The sequence below is a fragment of the Mizuhopecten yessoensis genome, unplaced genomic scaffold (assembly GCF_002113885.1).
Source record: "Mizuhopecten yessoensis strain PY_sf001 unplaced genomic scaffold, ASM211388v2 scaffold716349, whole genome shotgun sequence".
Taxonomy (NCBI): Eukaryota; Metazoa; Mollusca; class Bivalvia; order Pectinida; family Pectinidae; genus Mizuhopecten; species Mizuhopecten yessoensis.
This window is the reverse complement of record NW_018480072.1, coordinates 633866-658052: the sequence shown is the minus strand read 5'-3', so window position 1 is coordinate 658052 and position 24187 is coordinate 633866. Positions and strand designations below refer to the sequence as shown.

Genomic DNA, 24187 nt, shown 5'->3' with positions numbered 1-24187 from the left:
AACACCTACCATGTCTCAACATTATTCCATAATTCCCTGATTTACCGCTGAAGATGTCTACCTCCTCGTTAAAGAGATTTTACAGATGCGAACAGGAGCTTATTCTAGGATCTAATTCACAAGCCCTGTATTTTTTTTTTACCTGTGAACCTGTTTTTCTTTCGCCTATGCTTAGAATTCCCCTTCGGCATATCAAGGGTAAGGTTTGGTCATAATTCACCCTCATGAAACAAGATAATAATATCTTGGAAACTAATAATAATACAAGGCCAATTAATATCAGTTACACAGAAATAGAACAACAACACAACAGACTCTGCTTCAGTCACCCCAAATTCAGGGGGAATAACTCTTACTGATTTATCTAGTGGGGTCCCAAATGGGGAAACTGTAACCAGGGAAACATGGAGCATTTCATGTTAACACAAGTTTTATTTTGAAGTCATGTGACCAATATAATCCAATCAGATAGGGTGTTGTATCTAGAGATCTATGACAGGTAAATATAATGATTCTGTCATTAATTTAACAGGATCGTGTCATGGAAGGTGAAAGGTCACATATTATGTTTCTCTCCATCCTGATTAGGCTAAAAATAAAACTTAAGTATGTTAGCATTGACCAACCAACCAACTGTGGCTTTATGTGTGGATTTAAAGCGTTTCTGATAGAACAGGTGTAAAAACTGAAATTTAAGCTGAAATTTAACTGTAATACTTTATTTTTAGTGTTTGTATATTAAAGAAGAAGTAAATAAGGTAAAGTTTTCTTTAATACACTGGAGTTGTTCATCTTAAATCTTCGATCTTTTTTCCTACCTACCGACCCTAATTTCAAAGAAGTGGGACGTCATTCCATGCCTAACAGAAAATATTTCATTATTGATGCATACTGTGCAGTATGATCTTAAATAGTAATTGCAGCCATTCTTCATGAACAGTTATGACATATATTAGTCTGATATATCCTTCATGAACATTAAGGCATTCATGAAATGCTAGCAAATGATATTCATTTGATACTACAGCTGTATAATTTTCTGTTGAAGTCAGGGTCTCATATTTTCTGGAAAGTGCTTACTGTATTTATCCTGCAATAAGCCCAGAAGGCAGCACAGAAATGCTGAACTGTAGTTGACATGGGTGGGCTTATTACCAGGCATGGGCTTATTGCTCAATAATACAGCTAGTCACGAGTAATAAAGGAATTCTCAATTTAACTCTTTCATTGACTTCTTTTGAGGTTCTTTTATTTAACAACATTCTGATTGGTTGGTTCATGTGGGGCTGTATGCATACTATATACTGCAAACTTTTTCCTGCAGTTTCATTTTTCGCCTTTTTTTTTGCCCTCCTAAATGAGGGGAAATTTATCAAAATGGTGAACATTAGTAAACAACCTAATATGATAATTATAAAATGTGAAGGGTGAATGAAATATGGGGCAAAAATGGACTTAACTGTTGAAGGGCGAACATTTTACTGGGTGAAAATTTCTCCATATACAAATGCAAATTTAGCAAATTAATGTATTTTAGGTTATTCTAATTGGTCAAGGCCATAATTAATGCTGTACATATCATTTTCATAAACAAAGATTTCCAACAAAATATGGATATTCTATTTGACTATATATATTACTGCATTGATGTGGAGTACAGGTAAAATCTTTGTTTTTTGTACTCTTCATAAAATAAATGGACAGTACAACCTTGGCCACCTGCTACCGTCAAGTGGTTGGTTGGTGAAACTTGAAAAGGAGGTGTAGAATTAACCACTTCACCTGTGCTTAGTAAATCATAATGGATTGAGATGCACAAGATTTGCCTCGTAAATATTGTTATTAATACTCCGTAAAACAATTCAAAATATTGTATTAGTGCAAAAAAGTTAAAAGATCCTTTTGTGAAGATAGCATTTAAAATGAATTAAAAAGAACACGAAATTTAAAATTTGCACTTTTGCATAATTTCAAGTGTACAGTAAAAATCTTGAGAGAGCTTGAGTGTCTGTTTCCTGACATTACAGACACGCACACAGTGCCTTGTTGTTTTAAAATTCTAACCCGAGCCCCGCAGCTCCTCTACTTAATTACTGTTACGCGAAACAATCCTGACAGATAATACGGATCAGCTTCTATAGATTTGTACACGTAATGAGCTTGCTATGAAGTAGCTTTCCATTTACGACATTCTTATGATAACGTACAGTCTTAGACGCAACTGGTATTACATTAGTATTTATGGATTAAAGCGAAATCTCGACCGATTTTACAACCTAGTGGCATGGAATTAACAATGAGAGTAATTAGCTTTGTTCCTGGAATAACCTGATACATAATCTGGCATATAGAGATTCATTAGCATGCACTCTAGAGGGTACATTCATGTCTAAAGTAAATTGCTTTATCCAGCTAGTGACAGAATAAACTGAATCTGTTCCCATATATTACGCAAATTAAAAGCTAACATACAAATATAGCCCTACACGTTCATACGATCCTTGAAAATGGCAATAAAAAGATTTTTTTTCGAAAAAGAGGCATACATTATATGGAAATCAGGTTGCGTGATTCATTCTGATTTATTTTCTATATTTAATGATCCCAAACATAAAAAGATGTGATGGCAATACGTTACATATCCTGTATTTTTTAGTGCTCAAAAATATTTAAACTAACCAAGAATGAGTATTCTTTTCCTAAACCTTTCAGCAAAAATGTTGTCAAACTGGAAGAGGAAGTTTCCATGACATCATACAAATATTGTAAAATACTATTATCATACTTATTTTAGAGCACACAAATTTTAGCCCATTTTCAAATTTTAACAAATTAACGCATTGATGAATTGCAATTGGCACACCCACAAAATATACAAAAGAGAACAATCGACATGAACTTCAATTGGGGCATTCATAATTTTAAGCAAAATTTGAAGTGCAAAAAGCGCTAAAATACGACTACCATTAAGTAAACTCCACCATGCATTGATCTGGATGAGTCCATTGATGAATCAGTGGTGAAAGGGTTAAATTAATTCATAATGATCAAGTGTAAATTAAAAATGAAAAAATTGCAGTAACATGAAATGTTTCATATAACATGACTTTTCTGTATAAATTAGAAAATGTGTTTTCTCCAGGTATTTGTCAGAAAAGTAAATATTCAAATGTTTATATGTTTCAGAACTGATTATAAGAAGCTGTTATACAACGCTACATTTTCACTTGTGCCAAGAGGGAGGCGGTTAGGCTCCTACCGGTAAGTGGAGAATTCTAATAGACTTACGCTTGTTCTAAATTATTATTATTATAATTCAAGGTTCTTATATATATATATATATATACCCCTTTATCACAACCTAGTTCGTAGGTCGTCTCAAAGCAGTTCACAAATTATTATCCGTGGTAATAGGGCCTTTGCAACCAGCCAATATCTTTCTGAACTACCTTGGGAGCATACAGCAAGTGCTGCCATTTCGGCGCTCACAGCTTGCATTCAACAGTTCTAGCACTGCCCAACCACGTACTCATTTACAGCTGAGTAGACTGGAACAAGTGGAGTAAACTATCTTGCTCAAAGATACAATACAGTGCTGTGCCGTGTCATGAACCGGCAACCCTTTGGTCACGAGCCTGGCGTCCTACCACTAGACTACTGTCCACTCCATCTTAATACATTCACTCCATACTGTATCATTCTGCTCTATTTTAAGACAATATCACTCCTAAACTTGCAATTCAAATGATTTCTTCCTAATCTTTCTTAAATTTCCCTTCATACCATACGATTCTATTCCATCTTAATATAAGGATCCCTGTTGTACTGTCCAAAACTATGACTTCTAAACTTTATTTTTTCTGCCATGTCATTAGCTTTGATGAATTGTTTCTAAAAAAAGTAATAATGTTTTGTAGATTTTTTTATGAATTTAAAAAAAATAAATTTTTTTTTATTCAAAAATCAATAATAGTGTTCTGAATGTTTAAATAATGTTTTGTAGATTTTTTTATGAATTTAAAAAAGATCAGTAATTAATGATTTTCAAAAATCAACAACATGAATGTTAAAATGCAACAGGCCAGACCAGGATTCAAACCATGGACCTCATTATACTGTCGTTCTAACCAACTAAGCTACGACCGCTGTTCATTATACTGTCGTTCTAACCAACTAAGCTACGACCTCTGTTCATTATACTGTAGTTCTAACCAACTAAGCTACGACCTCTGTTCATTATACTGTTGTTCTAACCAACTAAGCTATGTATACCTGGACAACAGAAGTATACCCTCGTCAAGTCCTCTTAACATTTATATTCATTTTGAAATTTAAGAAAGGTTACTGTATAGAAAAAATCCTCTTGGATTTCCTAGTACTTTGCTGGGACCGGGATCCTTTCCACTCCATTTAAGACGTTTTGTCCAACTCCATCATTGGACTTTTCAATATTACTCCATCCATATACCATAACACTCCACTCCATCTAGGATGTTTTGTCCTACTCCATCATTGGACTTTTCAATATTACTCCATCCATATACCATAACACTCCACTCCATCTAGGACATTTTGTCCTACTCAGTCATTGGACATTTCAATATTACTCCATCCATATACCATAACACTTCACTCCATCTAGGACATTTTGTCCTACTCAGTCATTGGACTTTTCAATATTACTCCATCCATATACCATAACACTCCACTCCATCTAGGACGTTTTTTCTTACTCAGTCATTGGACATTTCAATATTACTCCATCCATAACACTCCACTCCATCTTAAATCATTTTGTTCCTCTCAATCCTTAGACTTTTTAATATTGTTCCCTCCATATATACCATACCACCTCATTTTGAGACTTTTTGTTCCACTCTGTCTAAATACTTTTCAATATTACTCACTCAATACCATACAAAGCCATACCATTCCACTCCATCTTAATACATTCCCTCCATACTGTATCATTCTGCTCTATTTTAAGACAATATTACTCCTATGCATAGCTACGATAAATGCAAGTTTGTTTGACGTACGTGTTGACAATTAAATTAATATTTTTTATACGTAATTATCTATGTTTAGTCTCCGTGTTTTGTTTACAGGTTTTTGGAAGCCCTGCAGGCAGGGAGCATTCCATTTTTGCTTAGCAATGGTTGGGAGTTGCCCTTCTCTGAAGTGATTGATTGGAAAAAGGCTGTAATATGGGGAGACGAAAGACTTTTGCTACAGGTTAGTTGTCTCCCCTTTTATTGTATTGTAACATTGTATTTCATAAGATCTAGATTTCTTCTTTCAGCATGAAATATCACCTCTGTGGTGGTTCAAGTTTGTACACTAGTGGTCCAAGTCCTACTGTTGAAGCACGGCATTTATCCTGCAATAAGCCCTGGGGGGCCAGCACATTAGTATCTCTACTGAACTGTATTCAACTCATTCACCCCTGAAGACACATTTGAACTCTTCCAATTCAAAGGTTGGAATAGTTCATGACGAAAATTCGAGGGTGAATGAGTAAACATGGGAGGGCTTATTACCAGGCATGGGCTTATTGCGGAATAAATACGGTAGGTTCACTGCCGAAAGTATAGATTTGTACGCTTGTGGTCCAGTACCCACTGGTCTTGTAGGTTAACACTGCTCCAGTGAATTGAAGTCTGACACTGATTTGTAGACAGTGTTTGTATAGGAATGCTTTTTGGACATTTGGAAATTGAATCAGAGTCTTCCAAATGTTTGCTCTTAATTGGAGCTGCTGTAAAAATCTTGACAGTTGCGAATAGGACAGGTCATCGTGATTGGTGGGGTGCTCAGTCTGTGATTTATGAGGCTGGAGGGAGAACTTTATAGGAAGGTTCTGTCTGTTTTGCACCCATAGTTTTATCTACTGTATAGATATACCGGTTAAGTTGAACGTTTGTGGTTTTAAATTGTAAATTTACTGATTCCAGGAATAGTTTGATAATTTTGAAAACAGTTGTAATTGAATCTTTCTCTCAACAAGAATTTTGATGGTGAAAAAGTAATATGAGAAATTTGAAGAACGCTTTTCATGAACATTTTCTAATTTGGTCTATAATTGGATTTCATGCTTTCTCATGAAGTCCATATCTCAGGTGGGAAAATCTTGAAACTGTAGAAATATAGGTTTTTAGGTCACCTGAGACAAAGTCTCAAGTGACCTAATGCGATCGCCTTTTGTCCGTCGTCGTGCGTCCGTAAACAATTTACATTTTCGACTTCTTCTCCAAAACCCCTGAACCAATTTCAATGAAATTTTGCAGGAACCTTCCATGGACAAAGGTCAACAAAAATAGTGGCCGGTTTAGTCCCAAGCCCCCAGGGGCCTGAGGGGCGGGGCCAAAAAGGGTCAAATTGACTAAAATTTCAAAAAATTTCTTCTCAAGACCAAGGTATGGTAGAATCAAATACTCTTCATAGATGGAAGGGTCTTAAGGTTTATGACCCTAGGGTCTTCCATTTACCCCCTGGGGAAGGGGGGGGGGGGGGGCAAAATTTATTATGGTTTATAATGGCAAATGATACTTTGAATATTACATGTTAATAACTTGATTGGAATTATAACCTTGAGTTGACAGTTTGATACTTTGAAAATTTTGAGCCAGCCCTACCCCCAAGGGCTGTAGGGTGGGGCCCAAAGGAGTCAGTGTGCTAAAATTTCTTCATTTTCCTTGTTCAGAATCAGAGGTGCTAGTTTCAAATACTTTTTAGTCTGAAATCTGTATGCTAGATATTGAATAAGGTAGTTTTATTGTTTTTTGACACTTTGAATAATATTTCTGTTCATGTTAAAAACAAGATCAACTCTCTGTATAAATATATCAGGTGACCGTTAAGGCCCATGGGCCTCTTGTGTAATAAAGTTATGATTTTCATTAATATGAAAAGCAAGCACAGTGTAATTCATTATAGAAATTCAAAATGATGCCAATCTGTCACTAGCGATGTGTTTTACGCAGAGAATGTTTTGAGTACATAATGTATTGACTTTATGTATGGAAGCTTGACTGTATGCTGGCCATAAACTGAACTTTGAAGATTCACATTTCTCGAGGTGTCGAACTTAAGATTCAAATTTCTCCCGGTGTCGAACCTAAGACTAAGTCCAGATTTTTTTTCTTGTATAACACTACTTATATTCAATTTTTGAAAAAACCTTTTATAAGTCAAATTTCTCGCTGTTTCGAACTACAATCAAGGCCCGATTGTTAGGAAAACTTTGAAATTTTATATAGACAACTAACAATAAATCAAAGTAAATCAAATACCTCTACGAGAACATTGGAACTTTAACACCTAAACATGCAAATTGCAGTGCACATGTACTTCAAACATATTTTTAAAATTACATTAAATGCAATAGTTACAGATTTCAAATTTAATATTTTGCCTTGTGTTCTGTCATCCATCTTATGCAAATTTCAAAGATGTTCGAAGTTCAACATTTGTGAGTTGAAGTCTCCATATACCAATTTTTCCCAATGGTCCCGCAAAGTGTAAAACATTGCAGTTTGACTGTACATGGTGTTTTGAGTACATATTTAGTTTGTTTGGAGTAAATCATTTTGTGGTATTTTTGGAGTACATATATGGTTTATGTTTGGAGTACAAACTGTAAATATATGGTTTATGTTTGGAGAACAAACTGTAAATAATGAAATGAGTACACCTGCTCTAACAGGAGTGCCACCAGGGATTCTGAAAATATGACTTAAATTCTTATTGTAAACCTTTGGATGTTTCCTGTTCTGGAATTGATAGTGTCTTGAAGCTGTTCGCTTGGTTTAGTTGATTTGACAACTACTTTCACAACAGAATTAAGGTTTTCAATTTACCTCCATTGGGGGTATACAGCCTCCTAAAATAGCTTCTGATCCTCAAAATGTTTGAGGCTTGCTATATAAAGGGTAAGAATTTGTTATTTATGCCTGATTTACCCCCAACTTTTATGTCTTAGCAAAAACACACTGGAAATTGGTGATATATCAGTTCAAGCAACAGGTAATTTAAATTCATATTGAACAAAAGCAAAACTTCTAGGGAATATGATCTGCTGTCTTCTGTGATCAAAACAATATTTCAGAATGATAAGCTCCTCTGATAAAGGGGAATTATCTTGAAAGTAGGATAAAGACACTTTCATGCCTCTGCCATGATGAGAAAACTGTCAAAATATGACATTAATTGTTTAAAGGAAATTAAAATGTGTTAACTCATTCACACATTTGAACCCTTCCAATTCAAAGGTTGGAATAGTTCATTATGAAACTTCAGGGGTGAATGAGTTAATATAGGCACCCCATCATCATATACCTATGCTCAGGATACTTAGTAGGGCAAATATGGTAAAGAGAATATGAAGGATCCCGGTCCCACTGCAAGGTTACTTTTCGTATATATATAGTTACCTCCCCTTAATTTTGTTTTGCGATATACCTGTAGCACAGTTAGGGCAGCACACTTCTGATGACCAGGTAGCTCAGTAGGTTAGAGCGACAGTATAACTGATGACCAGGTAGATCAGTAGGTTAGAGCGACAGTATAACTGATGACCAGGTAGCTCAGTAGGTTAGAGCGACAGTATAACAACCTGAAATCTGAGGTTCGAATCCTGCTCTTTTTACACTCAGAACGCTGCTGTAGATTATATTTGGTTAATCTTTATTATTTTAGAATAATTTAATCTTGCTTGTAACAAGCATTTCCATTGGCTTAAAAATTTATGTTATCAGCCCATAACGTAAAAAAAAAAGTCGCCATTTGTAACGTCGCTTTTGATTGGTTGATACAGCAGCGCAATAATTTCTAAGAGAAAAGAGTCCATCAATAAAAGTGGATTTCATCAGGGATTGTGTATAGTAGATGAAATTATAAGGATTAACTTGAATATATTTTTCGCGGTTTATTTAGAGTACACTCCGTTTTTTTGTGTTATATCTCCATAACATGAAAAATATATTCAAGTTAATCCTTAAAAAAATAGTCCCACAAATAGTCCCACAAGGTATAATTTACTTTTCAGAAATGATTTATCAAAGCTACAGTCTCGCTAGAAAATTCAGTTTCCAATACGTAGTTACAGTTTTTGGCAGTGGTACGGGGATCCGAGTTCAAATAACGTGTCGGTAAACTGTATCTTTTTCTTCAGACACCCTAGGTGTATGCTAAAAAATGTATCTTGCGGAGAGGTTTACACATAATAATCATACAGGAAGCTGACTAATTGTTTTGTTAGTGAATATATATCGTAAAAGAACATGAGATGAAATATTTTCACGACATCTCGGATGTACCAGTAGTTGAGTGTGTTATTTCACAAGGGTTGTGTGGTGAAGTCATTTATGGTCATATATGCCTGTTAGATTGTATTGGGGCAGCAATAGAGGCAGGTTTATCATGCGTATTCCTGTTTTACTTACAGTTGCAGCACATAATAAATAAGAATAAATCTCCAGGGTATAATTGGAGAATGTGCCGCAGCTAAAGGTATATATATAACATATTCATGTACATGAAATACTTCTGACAATAAGTATTGTTAGATAATTTTGTAAAAAATGCTGAAAATGTTTTTACCTGTCAAAACGTAATTTACAGAACCTTGCATTAAATACATAGTATTTCTCACCTATGAAATACTTCTGAAATTATTTAGCCTTAAACTTAGCATTTTCAACCAGTAAATTTGTTAAACTATAATTCATTTTAAGATCTAATGATCTCATCTGAAAGAACAACTCGAAATATATAACTTTATGGCTCCAGGTGGAATATACACACATTTTATTAATGTTTTAATTTTGAGCATGCAGAATGTCCCCCATGGAAATTTCAATTAGCAAGTATGAGTATGTAAAATTAAGTATTACATGGCGAATTATCTCCCCTTCTACAGTCCAAATTAAGGAATCAAATTTTCATCATAAGAGATTTTTTATGGTTAATCAGAATTACAATTAGCACAAATATCTAAGAAAACACATAGTTTGGTCTAGTATACACTGATACAGGCCACACATCCACTTTTAGGAAATTCTTGTCATTTTCTCCAGTCTTTCTCCCAAACATTTTGACCTTTGAACTGCCTTTAGTGACCTTCAGTGTGCGGTTTAATGACCCAATTATTTTGTCTCTGTATCAATCTTAAAAAGCCTTAGAGGCTTGTTCAACTGGAGAGTTTAGAGATCATCTTACTAATAAGGTCTCAAGTGGGCACGTCTGCCTGGTCTGGTGGTACTAAATCTTCCTGAAGGCTGGAGTACTTTCACCTCCAGCCAAGCGAGAATAGGTATTTGTGGTTACTCCCGAGTCTTTTGTTAGCAGCGAACATTAGGGTAGATTTTACACGTTAGGTATTTGAATAAAATGTGTACTTATGCGAACAATAAATTCTTGTTCCGTAGGTATGCCCAATTTCCCACGTCACAGCCTAATCAGCCGACTTTCAGCCTGGGACTTCCAGAGTTGTTATCACACGTCAGGATCTTCCTATATTGTCATAGCAATTTGTCGACAATGATGTCTTGAACAATTTTTGAATGACATTAATTAATCGCCTCGTTTTACAAACATAGTGCATCTGGCTTACGTTACGGCTGATTTGACATGTAATGGGAATTACCCTTAGTGAAAGCTACACCATACACGTAATCTAAAATCTTATTCTTTTGGGCAATTGAATGAGAACGGTTTTAGTTTTATCAGAATTAGGATATCGGCCATCTTATAGACATATACATTGTAGGTACCTGTGGTAGGCCATGGTCTTTGTGTGGCATCACAAACCTGGACCTTGGTATTGCATTGCAGACCTCGATCTTTGTTTTGCATGGTCGGTGTTGGGTCTTTTTGTGGCATCTAGAGCCTCGGACTTTGTGTGGCATTGAATGCCTGGGTCCTTGTTTAGCACAGAGGGTCTTGGGTCTTTAAGTGGCATGACAAACCAGAGTCTTTGCCAGTTACAGCAGGCCTATAGATCTATTGTGGGATGGTTGGGTAGGTCTTTGTGTTGGATAGTGAACATAGTCTTTTTATGGGATGCTGGGCCTGTTTGGCCTGGATCTTTGGCACAGCAGGACTTGTGTGGGATGTTAGGTTTAGATCTTGAGTGGTATCAGAGGGGCCTTTAGCTTTGTCTTTGTGTGGATTGTTGGGGCTGAGTCTTTTTGTGGCATAATGAGTCTGTTGTTTGAGAAGTAAATATAGAAGTAAGTATATATATTCCGGTTTCGATTTTATAGTCACGACTTAATTTCCGTTTCGGTAAACCATGTTTTCGATTGTAATGAATTAGCAGCTCTTACGTGGCTGTTTAATGTTTATACCAACTGTCATCACATATTGATTAGCAACTAGTCCCCACTGGACAGGTTTTCTCTGATTTAATTGCTTAACAGTTCACACATCAGTGAGCAAGACACCAAGCCATGCGCCATTAAATCGGGCCTGGCAAGTAATTTAAGTGGCTGGCGTGTGATTTTAGACCTCAGTGACCAAGCTAAGGTCAATGTGAACCCATGTAGAGCTATTGTTGATTCACTAAGATTGACCAAACTTTGCTTCTTTTCGTGAGACTGATTGAATTTCGTGAGAAATGTGTATCACGCTGTGAGGAATTATTCTGAAGTAAATTTTGTGAGTCTCGTGCTCAAATGGTTTGATATTGCATGTATGATAGACAAGGATATCAAAATATAGTGTAGGGTGAACACTAAAGAGCAGGATTTCCCACTTTGGCCATCATTTAGTCACGAGCAGATGTGTCTCATATTTGCAGAATAACTAGGATTGAACCACAACCATCATCTGTGTACTGCCTTTCAATTGTTAATGCTACTTTTACCAGAAAAATCTGAAACAGTTTTGGCAAAAGAATCCAGTTAAAACATCAACTTGATGGTTAAGCACGGATCGTTAGCTCTGTGATTTTAGTTAATTTTCGTTTATGATGCAATAATTCAGTAAAGTGTATTGGAGATAAAGCTTTATGGATTCGTAGAATATGAGGAATAGAGAACATCTAATGGAGTGACGAGGAAAGAATTCCTACCACACATGAAATTGTATGGATCAGAATATCTACTGTTAGGACTAATGCTAAAATTAGGGATGAAGAAGAATTTCTTCGGTCTTGACGATTATATTATTCTATCTGAAATTTGTTGTAACAATATAGACAGAAGGTAATTGGAAGTGTATTGTAATATCAATAAATAACTGACAAAGTAAGCGTATTACAGGTTTCATTTTTAGTGCGCCCCATTTGCCTAATGATTTTGTTTCGGGAGAATCATCAACTACTGCTGTAAGAATTCAAATTTCCTATCTGTAATAGAGGAATTACCAAATTCTTCACCGACTTTTAATTAAATTGGGTTCAGAAATTGCCCAAATATTCAAATTTCGTGACAATTTGTCAAATATCGAGGAAAAAGCCATTATCATTAGAATATTACGTTTCAAGGGGATTGGGTTACAGCATCGTCGGAGAATAATTAAAGTGAGGAAGCTTTTAAGTGATGTTTGTTTGAGACATAAATTTTATGTAGAATAAACAGAAAATACTTTTCTCTGTTAAATTATTTCTCAACTTTTGTCATTCTATGTATATAATTTGCTCTGCCATGGAGACTTTTCTTAAGCTTGACTTTCAGTGTTTTTTTTTTTTTATATAAATTTCAGTTTTCTGACAGGTCAGAGCCCAAGCCAGACATCGCTTCTTAATTAAAGTTCAAAATTCATTTCATAACAATTATGAAACAAATTTTGTGAACATCTGTTAATAACTCTTGTTAGAATGGATTGGTTGTACTAGGGGGTCTTATGTGGGAAGTAGCTGCTGTATCAGGAGAAAACCTGCTGAGTCATAAGAAGTTAAAAAAAAATCTTATTATGTCGTTTATTGTGGGTAATGATAATGCAGCTTTCCTTGCAGGCTAGGTTTTGTGGTAATATGGGTTTTGATTACACAGGTGTTTTTGTGGTAATATGGGTTTTGATTACACAGGTGTTTTTGTAGTTGTGGGTTAAGATTATACAGGTGTGTTTGTAGTTATGGGTTTGGATTATACAGGTGTGCTAGTAGTTACGGGTTTGGATTATATAGGTGTGCTAGTAGTTGTGGGTTAAGATTATACAGGTGTGTTTGTAGTTGTGGGTTTTGATTACACAGGTGTGTTTGTAGTTATGGGTTAAGATTATACAGGTGTGTTTGTAGTTGTGGGTTTTGATGATACAGGTGTGTTTGTAGTTATGGGTTTAGATTATACAGGTGTGTTTGTAGTTGTGGGTTTTGATTATGAAGGTGTGTTTGTAGTTGTGGGTTTTGATTATGCAGGTGTGTTTGTAGTTGTGGGTTTTGATAATACAGGTGTGTTTGTAGTTGTGGGTTTTGATTATGCAGGTGAGTTTGTAGTTGTGGGTTTTGATTATACAGGTGTGTATACAGGTGTGTTTGTAGTTGTGGGTTTTGATTATGAAGGTGTGTTTGTAGTTGTGGGTTTTGATTATAGAGGTGTGTTTGTAGTTATGGGTTTAGATTATACAAGTGTGTTTGTAGTTATGGGTTTTGATTTTACAGGTGTGCTTGTGGTTACGGGTTTAGATTATACAGGTGTGCTAGTAGTTATGTGTTTAGATTGTACAGGTGTGTTTGTAGTTACGGGTTTGGATTATACAGGTGTGCCAGTAGTTATGGGTTTGGATTATACAGGTGTGCTAGTATAGTTACGGGTTTGGATTATACAGGTGTGCCAGTAGTTATGGGTTTGGATTATACAGGTGTGCTAGTATAGTTACGGGTTTGGATTATACAGGTGTGCCAGTAGTTATGGGTTTGGATTATACAGGTGTGCCAGTAGTTATGGGTTTGGATTATACAGGTGTGCCAGTAGTTATGGGTTTGGATTATACAGGTGTGCCAGTAGTTATGGGTTTGGATTATACAGGTGTGCTAGTAGTTACGGGTTTGGATTATACAGGTGTGCCAGTAGTTATGGGTTTGGATTATACAGGTGTGCTAGTATAGTTACGGGTTTGGATTATACAGGTGTGCTAGTAGTTACGGGTTTGGATTATATAGGTGTGCTAGTAGTTGTGGGGTAAGATTATACAGGTGTGTTTGTAGTTGTGGGTTTTGAGTATACAGGTGTGTTTGTAGTTATGGGTTTAGATTATGCAGGTGTGTTTGTAGTTGTGGGTTTTGATAATACAGGTGTGTTTGTAGTTGTGGGTTTTGATTATGAAGGTGTGTTTGTAGTTGTGGGTTTTGATTATGCAGGTGAGTTTGTAGTTGTGGGTTTTGATTATACAGGTGTGTATACAGGTGTGTTTGTAGTTGTGGGTTTTGAGTATACAGGTGTGTTTGTAGTTATGGGTTTAGATTATGCAGGTGTGTTTGTAGTTGTGGGTTTTGATGATACAGGTGTGTTTGTAGTTATGGGTTTAGATTATGCAGGTGTGTTTGTAGTTGTGGGTTTTGATTATGAAGGTGTGTTTGTAGTTGTGGGTTTTGATTATGAAGGTGTGTTTGTAGTTGTGGGTTTTGATTATAGAGGTGTGTTTGTAGTTATGGGTTTAGATTATGCAGGTGTGTTTGTAGTTGTGGGTTTTGATTATGAAGGTGTGTTTGTAGTTGTGGGTTTTGATTATGCAGGTGTGTTTGTAGTTGTAGGTTTTGATTATACAGGTGTGTTTGTAGTTATGGGTTTAGATTATACAAGTGTGTTTGTAGTTATGGGTTTTGATTATACAGGTGTGCTTGTGGTTACGGGTTTAGATTATACAGGTGTGCTAGTAGTTATGGGTTTAGATTGTACAGGTGTGTTTGTAGTTACGGGTTTGGATTATACAGGTGTGCTAGTAGTTACGGGTTTGGATTATACAGGTGTGTTTGTAGTTATGGGTTTTGATTACACAGGTGTGTTTGTAGTTATGGGTTTTGATTATACAGGTGTGTTTGTAGTTATGGGTTTAGATTATACAAGTGTGTTTGTAGTTATGGGTTTTGAATATACAGGTGTGTTTGTAGTTATGGGTTTAGATTATGCAGGTGTGTTTGTAGTTGTGGGTTTTGATTATACAGGTGTGCTAGAAGTTATGGGTTTTGATTACACAGGTGTGCTAGTAGTTACGGGTTTGGATTATATAGGTGTGCTAGTAGTTGTGGGTTTGGATTATACAGGTGTGTTTGTAGTTATGGGTTTAGATTATGCAGGTGTGTTTGTAGTTGTGGGTTTTGATTATACAGGTGTGCTAGAAGTTATGGGTTTTGATTACACAGGTGTGCTAGTAGCTATGGGTTTATATTATACAGGATGTGCTAGTAGTTATGGGTTTAGATTATACAAGTGTGTTTGTAGTTATGGGTTTTGAATATACAGGTGTGTTTGTAGTTATGGGTTTAGATTATGCAGGTGTATTTGTAGTTGTGGGTTTTGATTATACAGGTGTGTTTGTAGTTGTGGGTTTTGATTATACAGGTGTGCTAGAAGTTATGGGTTTTGATTACACAGGTGTGCTAGAAGTTACGGGTTTGGATTATATAGGTGTGCTAGTAGTTGTGGGTTTGGATTATACAGGTGTGTTTGTAGTTATGGGTTTAGATTATACAGGTGTGCTTGTACTTGTGGGTTTTGATTATGCAGGTGTGCTAGTAGTTATGGGTTTTGAGTAGTTATGGGTTTTGATTACACAGGTGTGCTAGTAGTTGTTGGTTTTGATTACACAGGTGTGCTAGAAGTTGTGGGTTTTGATTACACACGTGTGCTAGTAGTACAGGTGTGTTTGTAGTTATGGGTTTTGATTATACAGGTGTGCTAGTAGTTATGGGTTTAGATTGTACAGGTGTGTCTGTAGTTACGGGTTTGGATTATACAGGTGTGTTTGTAGTTATGGGTTTAGATTATACAAGTGTGTTTGTAGTTATGGGTTTTGATTATACAGGTGTGTTTGTAGTTATGGGTTTAGATTATGCAGGTGTATTTGTAGTTGTGGGTTTTGATTATACAGGTGTGTTTGTGGTTGTTGGTTTTGATTACACAGGTGTGCTAGTAGTTATGGGTTTAGTTTAGATTATACAGGTGTGTTTGTAGTTATGGGTTTAGATTATACAAGTGTGTTTGTAGTTATGGGTTTTGAATATACAGGTGTGTTTGTAGTTATGGGTTTAGATTATACAAGTGTGTTTGTAGTTATGGGTTTTGAATATACAGGTGTGTTTGTAGTTATGGGTTTAGATTATACAGGTGTGCTAGTAATTGTGGGTTTTGATTATGCAGGTGTGTTAGTAGTTATGGGTTTTGAGTAGTTATGGGTTTTGATTACACAGGTGTGTTTGTAGTTGTTGGTTTTGATTACACAGGTGTGCTAGAAGTTACGGGTTTGGATTATATAGGTGTGCTAGTAGTTGTGGGTTTGGATTATACAGGTGTGTTTGTAGTTATGGGTTTAGATTATACAGGTGTGCTTGTACTTGTGGGTTTTGATTATGCAGGTGTGTTAGTAGTTATGGGTTTTGAGTAGTTATGGGTTTTGATTACATAGGTGTGCTAGTAGTTATGGGTTTTGAGTAGCTATGGGTTTTGATTACACAGGTGTGCTAGTAGTAGTTATGGGTTTTGATTATACAGGTGTGTTTGTAGTTGTGGGTTTTGATTACACAGGTATGCTAGTAGTAGTTATGGGTTTTGATTACACAGGTGTGTTAGTAGTTATGGGTTTTGATTACACACGTGTGCTAGTAGTTATGGGTTTTGATTATACAGGTGTGCTAGTAGTTGTGGGTTTTGATTATACAGGTGTGCTAGTTGTAGTTATGGGTTTTGATTACACAGGTGTGCTAGTAGTAGTTATGGGTTTTGATTACACAGGTGTGCTAGTAGTTATGGGTTTTGATTATACAGGTGTGCTAGATGTTATGGGTTTTGATTACACAGGTGTGCTAGAAGTTGTGGGTTTTGATTACACACATGTGCTAGTAGTTGTGGGTTTTGATTACACAGGTGTGCTAGAAGTTGTAGGTTTTGATTAAACACATGTGCTAGTAGTTGTGGGTTTTGATTACACACGTGTGCTAGTAGTTATGGGTTTTGATTCCATAGGTGTGCTAGTAGTTATATTGGTTTTGATTACACAGGTGTGCTAGTAGTAGTTATGGGTGTTGATTACACAGGTGTGCTAGTAGTAGTTATGGGTTTTGATTACACAGGTGTGGTAGTAGTAGTTATGGGTTTTGATTACACACGTGTGCTAGTAGTTGTGTTTTGTGATATTTCAAGATTAGGCTTTGTTTATAGCAATGTTAATTTATTCTTAGCATGGGATAGATTGTTTTTTCCCCTCATTAGTTCTGAATTCTAGTTCCAGGAATTTGTGAAATTGTGTAACCTTTTTGAATGTGAAATAACAAAATTTATTCAAATTGATGAGCATAAGACAAGAGCTTTTTATATAATTTTTGCTTTTCATGCATTAAAGCAAAATGCTTAATCCCATGAGGCCTGAGAGTACTTCAACACCATTTGGAATTTCAGATTTAGAATACAGAAAGTAATCAAAATTACGTTATAGTTTCCATATTTAAAACCAATTTCAGTCCATTATGTAACACAATGGCCTGTATTGGGTTTGGTGGATTTTCTATAGATCCAGAGATAGTACGTTATTGTGGGATCGGTCTCAACCAATATCTATTTATATTGATACTACAGTAACGGAAATTACATAAGCTGGAATTTTAAGTGGCTTTACATGTAATGAGTAAAGTATGTACAGCGGAAAGTCATCTGGGGCCAGCAATCGCAGTACAAATGTATACGTTGAAATCGGAGATAAAATAATTGCTTCGTTGCATATTGATTTTAAAATCTGGCATGAAACTTGCTGTCATGTGTGTATAGTTATCTGCTCAAGGTTTCACGTCGGTTCCCACAATACGTTGATGAAGTCATTGTTCGGCTGCAATCATTTTCTGTTAAGAATACTATTATTAATCAGTTGATGGTGTAAATGATAATTTCACCAGACTATTAAATTTGCTTCCATTGATTGCTGCAGTGAATTGAAGGTTCAATATTTTAAAGTGGGCCAACTGCCTCAGTATAATAAGAATTAAAAAAACAAACATGTGGATAGTGATGTCTACTTAAGTATAATGATAATTTGCTCAAAACAAATTGAGCGCAAATTTTAAGAAATATTCGAGGTTAAAAATTACATACTTCAAATTCTCTTGTCTGGTTATCTTACTTTCATGGAAAGACAAAATTGTTTCAATCTAGGGTTGATATTTTGTAATGAGAAATTGGAGATTGAGATAATTCAGTAAACTAAACCAGGATTAATTCTCAAAAGAAAATGACTAGCCAAACAGTAACAAGAAGCTGATTTTTGTCTTGCCGCCGCCACGAAGTGGAAGCAGGACTAAGGTGTTTCTTTTCTGGCAGCGGCGGCGACGGCGACGGCGTTATTATTAAAATTTTGTATTTAGGTTAGTTTCTCTGAAAGTATAAGTGCTAGACCAACCAAACTTTGACCATAGATGCATCTTAGGTAGTACATCTCAACCCATGCATCAAATGCTGAAAGCAGCCTACCTTTCATGGTCCATTGACTTTGTTAGCATCTCCATCAACATTAAGATTTTGCGTTTAAGCTATAGTTTCTCTAAAAGCAATTTAGTGCTAGACCAACCAAACTTGAACCATAGATGCATCTTAGGTAGTACATCTCAACCCATGCATCAAATGCTGGATGTGGTCTAACTTTCATGCTGCATTGACTTTGTCAGCATCTCCATCAACATTAAGTTTTTGTGTTTAGCTTAGTTTCTCTGATATGTGCATTGCTGGTCAAAGGGGGTCATAGGCAAGACAAATCAATCCGAATGGCTTGATTCATTCTTATGGAAAAAAGGATCAATTTCCATCATTTCCATTATTGATTCCAAAAGTTTGTGATATTGCAATACTATAATGATGTCATACTGGTAACGATTTGTCACACTGTGTGATTCGATACCACTGTAGCTTAAATTGTTCCTATGGCAGCAAAGAATTCCGAATTGTATGCTGTGCTTCTTGCACCTGATGGCAGTCGAGATGATAAATACCATCAAGATTAATGCTATAGTTCCTTTTGCGTTATCATAAAATATTTCTTTAAAGATATTTTTTTACGAATGTATTTTACATAAAACACATCTTGTGATGCTTTAAATAAATTACATTGATGCAGTATTTTGTATTGTTAATGCAAAGTATCAAAATGAAATGTGAATATCTTGTCGAAGGAAGTATTCTCTTTTGAATGATCTATCTGCTATATACATTGTACAAGGAAGAATATGTCGGAGTCAAACAAACTTCTTTAACTCACTCGCCCCTGAAATTTTATGATGAACTATTCCAACCTTTGAATTGGAAGAGTCCAAAACGTGTCTTCAGGGGTGAATGAGTTAAATTGGAACTCTTCTTCATGATTATAACTTGTGTAATGGTACCCTTTGCCTTAACATATTAATTTTGGACATTCACCTCTGTAATGAACTTTTCCAACCTTTGATTTAGAAGATTTCAAATGTGTCTTCAGGGGTGAATGAGTTAATATATGAAATTAATTTATCAGATTTCCTTCTCTATATGTCTAAACCTGACAGACAGTGCAGGTTTTTATTTCCCGCATACATAGCCTGTATAATGTCTTGTAATAATGGCAAACTAAACGAGATTTTACAAAGAAGATGTATCACTGGGGTGCTGTGCGAGATTTTTTTGTCTTGGATACAAAAATAAATCTTCTTTGATCATTCCTATCATACAGGAGACGTTGTGCTATTTCTCGTAAAGCAAATCATTTGTGCCTCATGAAATCTGTTTTAATCGTTAAAGTGTCCGATGTATCTTCCTATATCCTACTGGTCACTGTAGTATCACCTACTCTACAGTATCGTCTGGATTTTGATTGGTTGAAGTTCTCTCTCAGTATTTATATCTTTATAATAATAGGTCGTTAAGCGTAACGCAAATTTCCAGTGAAGTATGATAAAACATCTCCAATACAAGCCCTTTAGGCATGGTGAAGAATAATTACCAGGGAGTGTTATGAAGCTTAGCTTCTGGTTTGTCAAGGTTATACCAGGGTTAGACAGATAACTGTGTACCGGAATTTTTCGTTGCAGTTTGGTTTTCGCTTTTTTAGCCTTCCGTAATTAATAAGGGCGAATTTATCATTACAGCGAACATTTGCAAACAACATAATTTGCATAGTAGGTAAATGTGAAGGACGAAATTAACACTGAGCAAATATGGATTTTACCAGCAAAGGGCAATAATTTCCCGTTATACAGCATTATAGAATGGTTACAGATAAAAACGAAATTATCATTTGTAGGAAATATTGAAAGTAAGGTTACAACACAGTTACGAAAGTGAAGTCGTACCACAACATTTCAGAATGGTATTTACCTGCTATTTAGGAAAGTTACGAAAGTGAAGTCATACCACAACATTTCAGAATGGTATTTACCTGCTATTTAGGAAAGTTACGAAAGTGAAGTCATACCACAACATTTCAGAATGGTATTTACCTGCTATTTAGGAAAGTTACGAAAGTGAAGTCATACCACAACATTTCAGAATGGTATTTACCTGCTATTTAGGAAAGTTACGAAAGTGAAGTCATACCACAACATTTCAGAATGGTATTTACCTGCTATTTAGGAAAGTTACGAAAGTGAAGTCATACCACAACATTTCAGAATGGTATTTACCTCCTATTTAGGAAAGTTACGAATGTGAAGTCATGTACCACAACATTTCAGAATGGTATTTACCTGCTATTTAGGAAAGTTACGAATGTGAAGTCATACCACAACATTTCAGAATGGAGTTAACCTGGATGCCTAGCTGCTGTACGTTTTATGGAGATGTTATCTTCACATTCTTAAGAATTTAAAAAAAGACAATCCAGAGGGCTCGACTACCTTAAGTAGCCATTAGTCCCTGTATCGGGAGGACAGACGTTCTGTGATGTGTAAGTGCTGCCAGCATTACTTACTCATGTGTTACAGTTACGTCATTACATAACACACCACCTCACCAGTATAAATACAGCTACATTGCATAACACAGACTGTGGGGATAGGTCCAAATCTTTTGAATTACATTTCCGTAATTGCTCTAATATGTGTCCTGACCATTAAATTGCCCGGAATCTTTTTCTTATCACCCCTGTGCCATGATCTATGGATTTACTTGAGTGATATTGTCTATTGTCGGGGCTTACCTTGTTATGAGAAGTTTCGAAGGTTTTACATTAAGTCTAATTTTCCTAAATTGTTATACACCTGGGGCATTTAATAGGGGGAATACTGTAGTTATTGAGAGTGTTATGTCGCGAGGAGGGATCTCATATGCCCCAACTAGGGTTTCAATGGGCCTATCAAGTTCACTAACTTCACAAACTCTTACTTTATAGAACAATGATACATGGGATATTAATTGAACTAGGGAAAAAACGTCGAGGTCCCCTGCTAATATAGATACATTTTCATGTTTTCTTTAGAATTAAAACAAATATTTTAAGCTCTGCAATTCAGTCCCATTGATCGGTATGTGATTTAGAAAAGCTCTCACGAATCATGTAGTTAATAACAATAGGATCAGTGCTGGAACTAAAACAGATGTTACATGTAGTGTTAATGGATACATTTTTGACTTCACAGTTAAAAACAAATTTCAATGTAGAAAACTCCTCAACTTGTCCGACGCCCAGAGCTAGTAGAATTTGCGTCTAGGCCAGTGAAATTTTTTAATATTTACAAAGAAAATATAGATCTGCTTGTGGAATTTTTCAAAACCTGCCTATAGGCTTGTGGTTTAAATATGAAGTTGACTTAACTCATTCTCCCCTGAAGTTTCATAATGAACTATTCCAACCTTTGAACTGGAAGGGTTCAAATGAGTCTTCAAGGGTGTCACACACACATTAGGAAATGTTCTTACAAGATGGTTTTGATTGCATGCAGACCATCTCATGTGCTATATTCTAAGTCAGGTAGTATAGTAATAGTAAGTAGAGCTGTCACAATATATCGGAAAACAGGTATATCGCAATACACGGGTAAATCGTATCGTACCACAATACAGAGATAAATATTGCTGTATCACAATATTTTTTTAGAAGCTAATGTATTTTATGTCTCATTCTGCTTGGTGTTTTCACATTACAAATTACTACAAATTCTAACAGATATGCCAAAAAGCATAACGCAGGCTTTATTACCATCACAAATATTCTGTTTATTGGCCTACATGGCAGGAAGTGCCTGTGAGCTCATTCAATGGCACAGCCTCTGTCCATTGTGTCATTGTAACGTTTTGCCCGCTTTCGGTGATAATAGTGGTGGGAATTAATTCAAATTTTGTAATCGATGGTTGGTTTGACAAAAATCTTAAATCTATGTGATCCATATTATATATGGTTGAGTTTGATAACATTCTAACATCAACTTATTATAAAATCCTTCATATGACAATATATCGGGATACGTATCGCAATTTATTGATTCTGTATTGTAATATATCGTGATACACTCTTGGTGTATCGTGACACCCCTATAATAGTTAGTGATTTCCTGGAACCAGAAACAAGGAGGTGACGGACGTTTACTGGAATCTTGAATCAATATAGCTGTACCCTATATATAGGTATATTTAGGGCCCCGTATCGGAGATACGGGTTCCCTATAGTAATCACTCTGTCTGTCTGTCTGTCTGTCCGTCCGTCCACAAATTTTGTTTCTGGCTGATAACTTTGGTATTTATTGACCAATGTACATGAAACTTGGTCAAGATGTTCAGTTCATAAAAATACACATTGAGGTAAAAAGTCAAGGTCAAAGGTCAAGGTCATTAGGTTCAAAGGTCAAGGTCAAATTTTACATCTTTTCACTGATGAACATTTTGTTATGACATTATGAAGCAAAGTTGATCAGAATTAAACAAGGAGTCAACTGACCAAAGTTCAAGGTCATCGGGTCAGGGGTCAAGGTCAAAATTTGTAGCTTTTCACTGGTAAACATTTCGCTATGACATTATGGAGCAAAGTTGTTTGGAATTAAACAAAGAGACACACTGAGGTAAAAAGTCAAGGTCAAAGGTCAATGTCATTAGATTGAAAGGTCAAGGTCAAATTTTGCATCTTTTCACTGATGAAAATTTTGTTATGACATGATGAAGCAAAGTTGATCAGAATTAAACGAGGAGTCAACAGACCAAAGGTCAAGGTCATTGGGTCAAAGGGCAAGGTTAAATTTTGTATCTTCTCACTGGTGAACATTTGCTATGACAATTTGAAGCAATGTAGCTCAGAATTAAACAAGGAGTCAATTGACCAAAGGTCAAGGTCACTGGGTCAAATGTCAAGGTTAAATATTGTACCTTTTCCCTGATGAACATTTTGTTATGACATGAAGCAATGTTGATCAGAACAACACAGAGTCAACTGACATTAGGTCAAGGTTACAGGGTCCAAAGGGTCAAGGTCAAGTTTTGTATTTTTCACTGATGAACATTTTGTTATGATATTATGAAGCAAAGTTGGTCGGAATTAAAGAATAAGTCAACTGACCAAAGATCAGGGTCGCTGGGTTAATGGTCAAGGTCATTTGGATCCAAAGGTCAAAGACAAAGTGGATTTCTTACTTTGACCCTGGCTCTTGATGGAGGAGGTATTTAAGGTGAAATAAAACAAATCAAAGCTAACAAATAAGTATTGCACCGGTATTTACATTTCTGTTAGCCCAGCAAATATGGAGATGGAAGGAAACAAGACTCACATCATAGTACATGTAAAATGTATATTTTGCTTCCTTGTGATTCTTTTTGAAGTCCAAATAGCAAAAGTCAAGCTCAGCTTTATGGGCAGATTACTTCTTGATGATTATGGGGGATATATTGCCACAAGACGGGGCCCTTACTGACCTGTCAGTGTTCTAGTTTTAAAGTGAAGTCAGCAACCCTACCAATGTGTGTAAAGCAGAAGAGAAACTTTTACGCTTTATTAGTCTTTGTTAATGTAGAGGAATGGTAAAAAATATAAAACATAAACTTTATTTATTTTACAACAATTATTAAACAAGTTATTTCAACTTATATTAATCACT

The 24187-nt window shown here is 35.7% G+C and overlaps 1 protein-coding gene across 1 annotated transcript in view; it reads left to right on the top strand.

The window, feature by feature from the left end:
- LOC110443488 (exostosin-1a-like) overlaps window positions 1-24187 on the top strand; it is a 90868-nt gene that overhangs the window by 51295 nt on the left and 15386 nt on the right. Inside the window, exons 2-3 of the mRNA XM_021487717.1 lie at window positions 3187-3261; window positions 5109-5235. Of these exons, the coding sequence (XP_021343392.1) occupies window positions 3187-3261; window positions 5109-5235 (202 nt within the window). The remainder of the gene's footprint in view (window positions 1-3186; window positions 3262-5108; window positions 5236-24187) is intronic.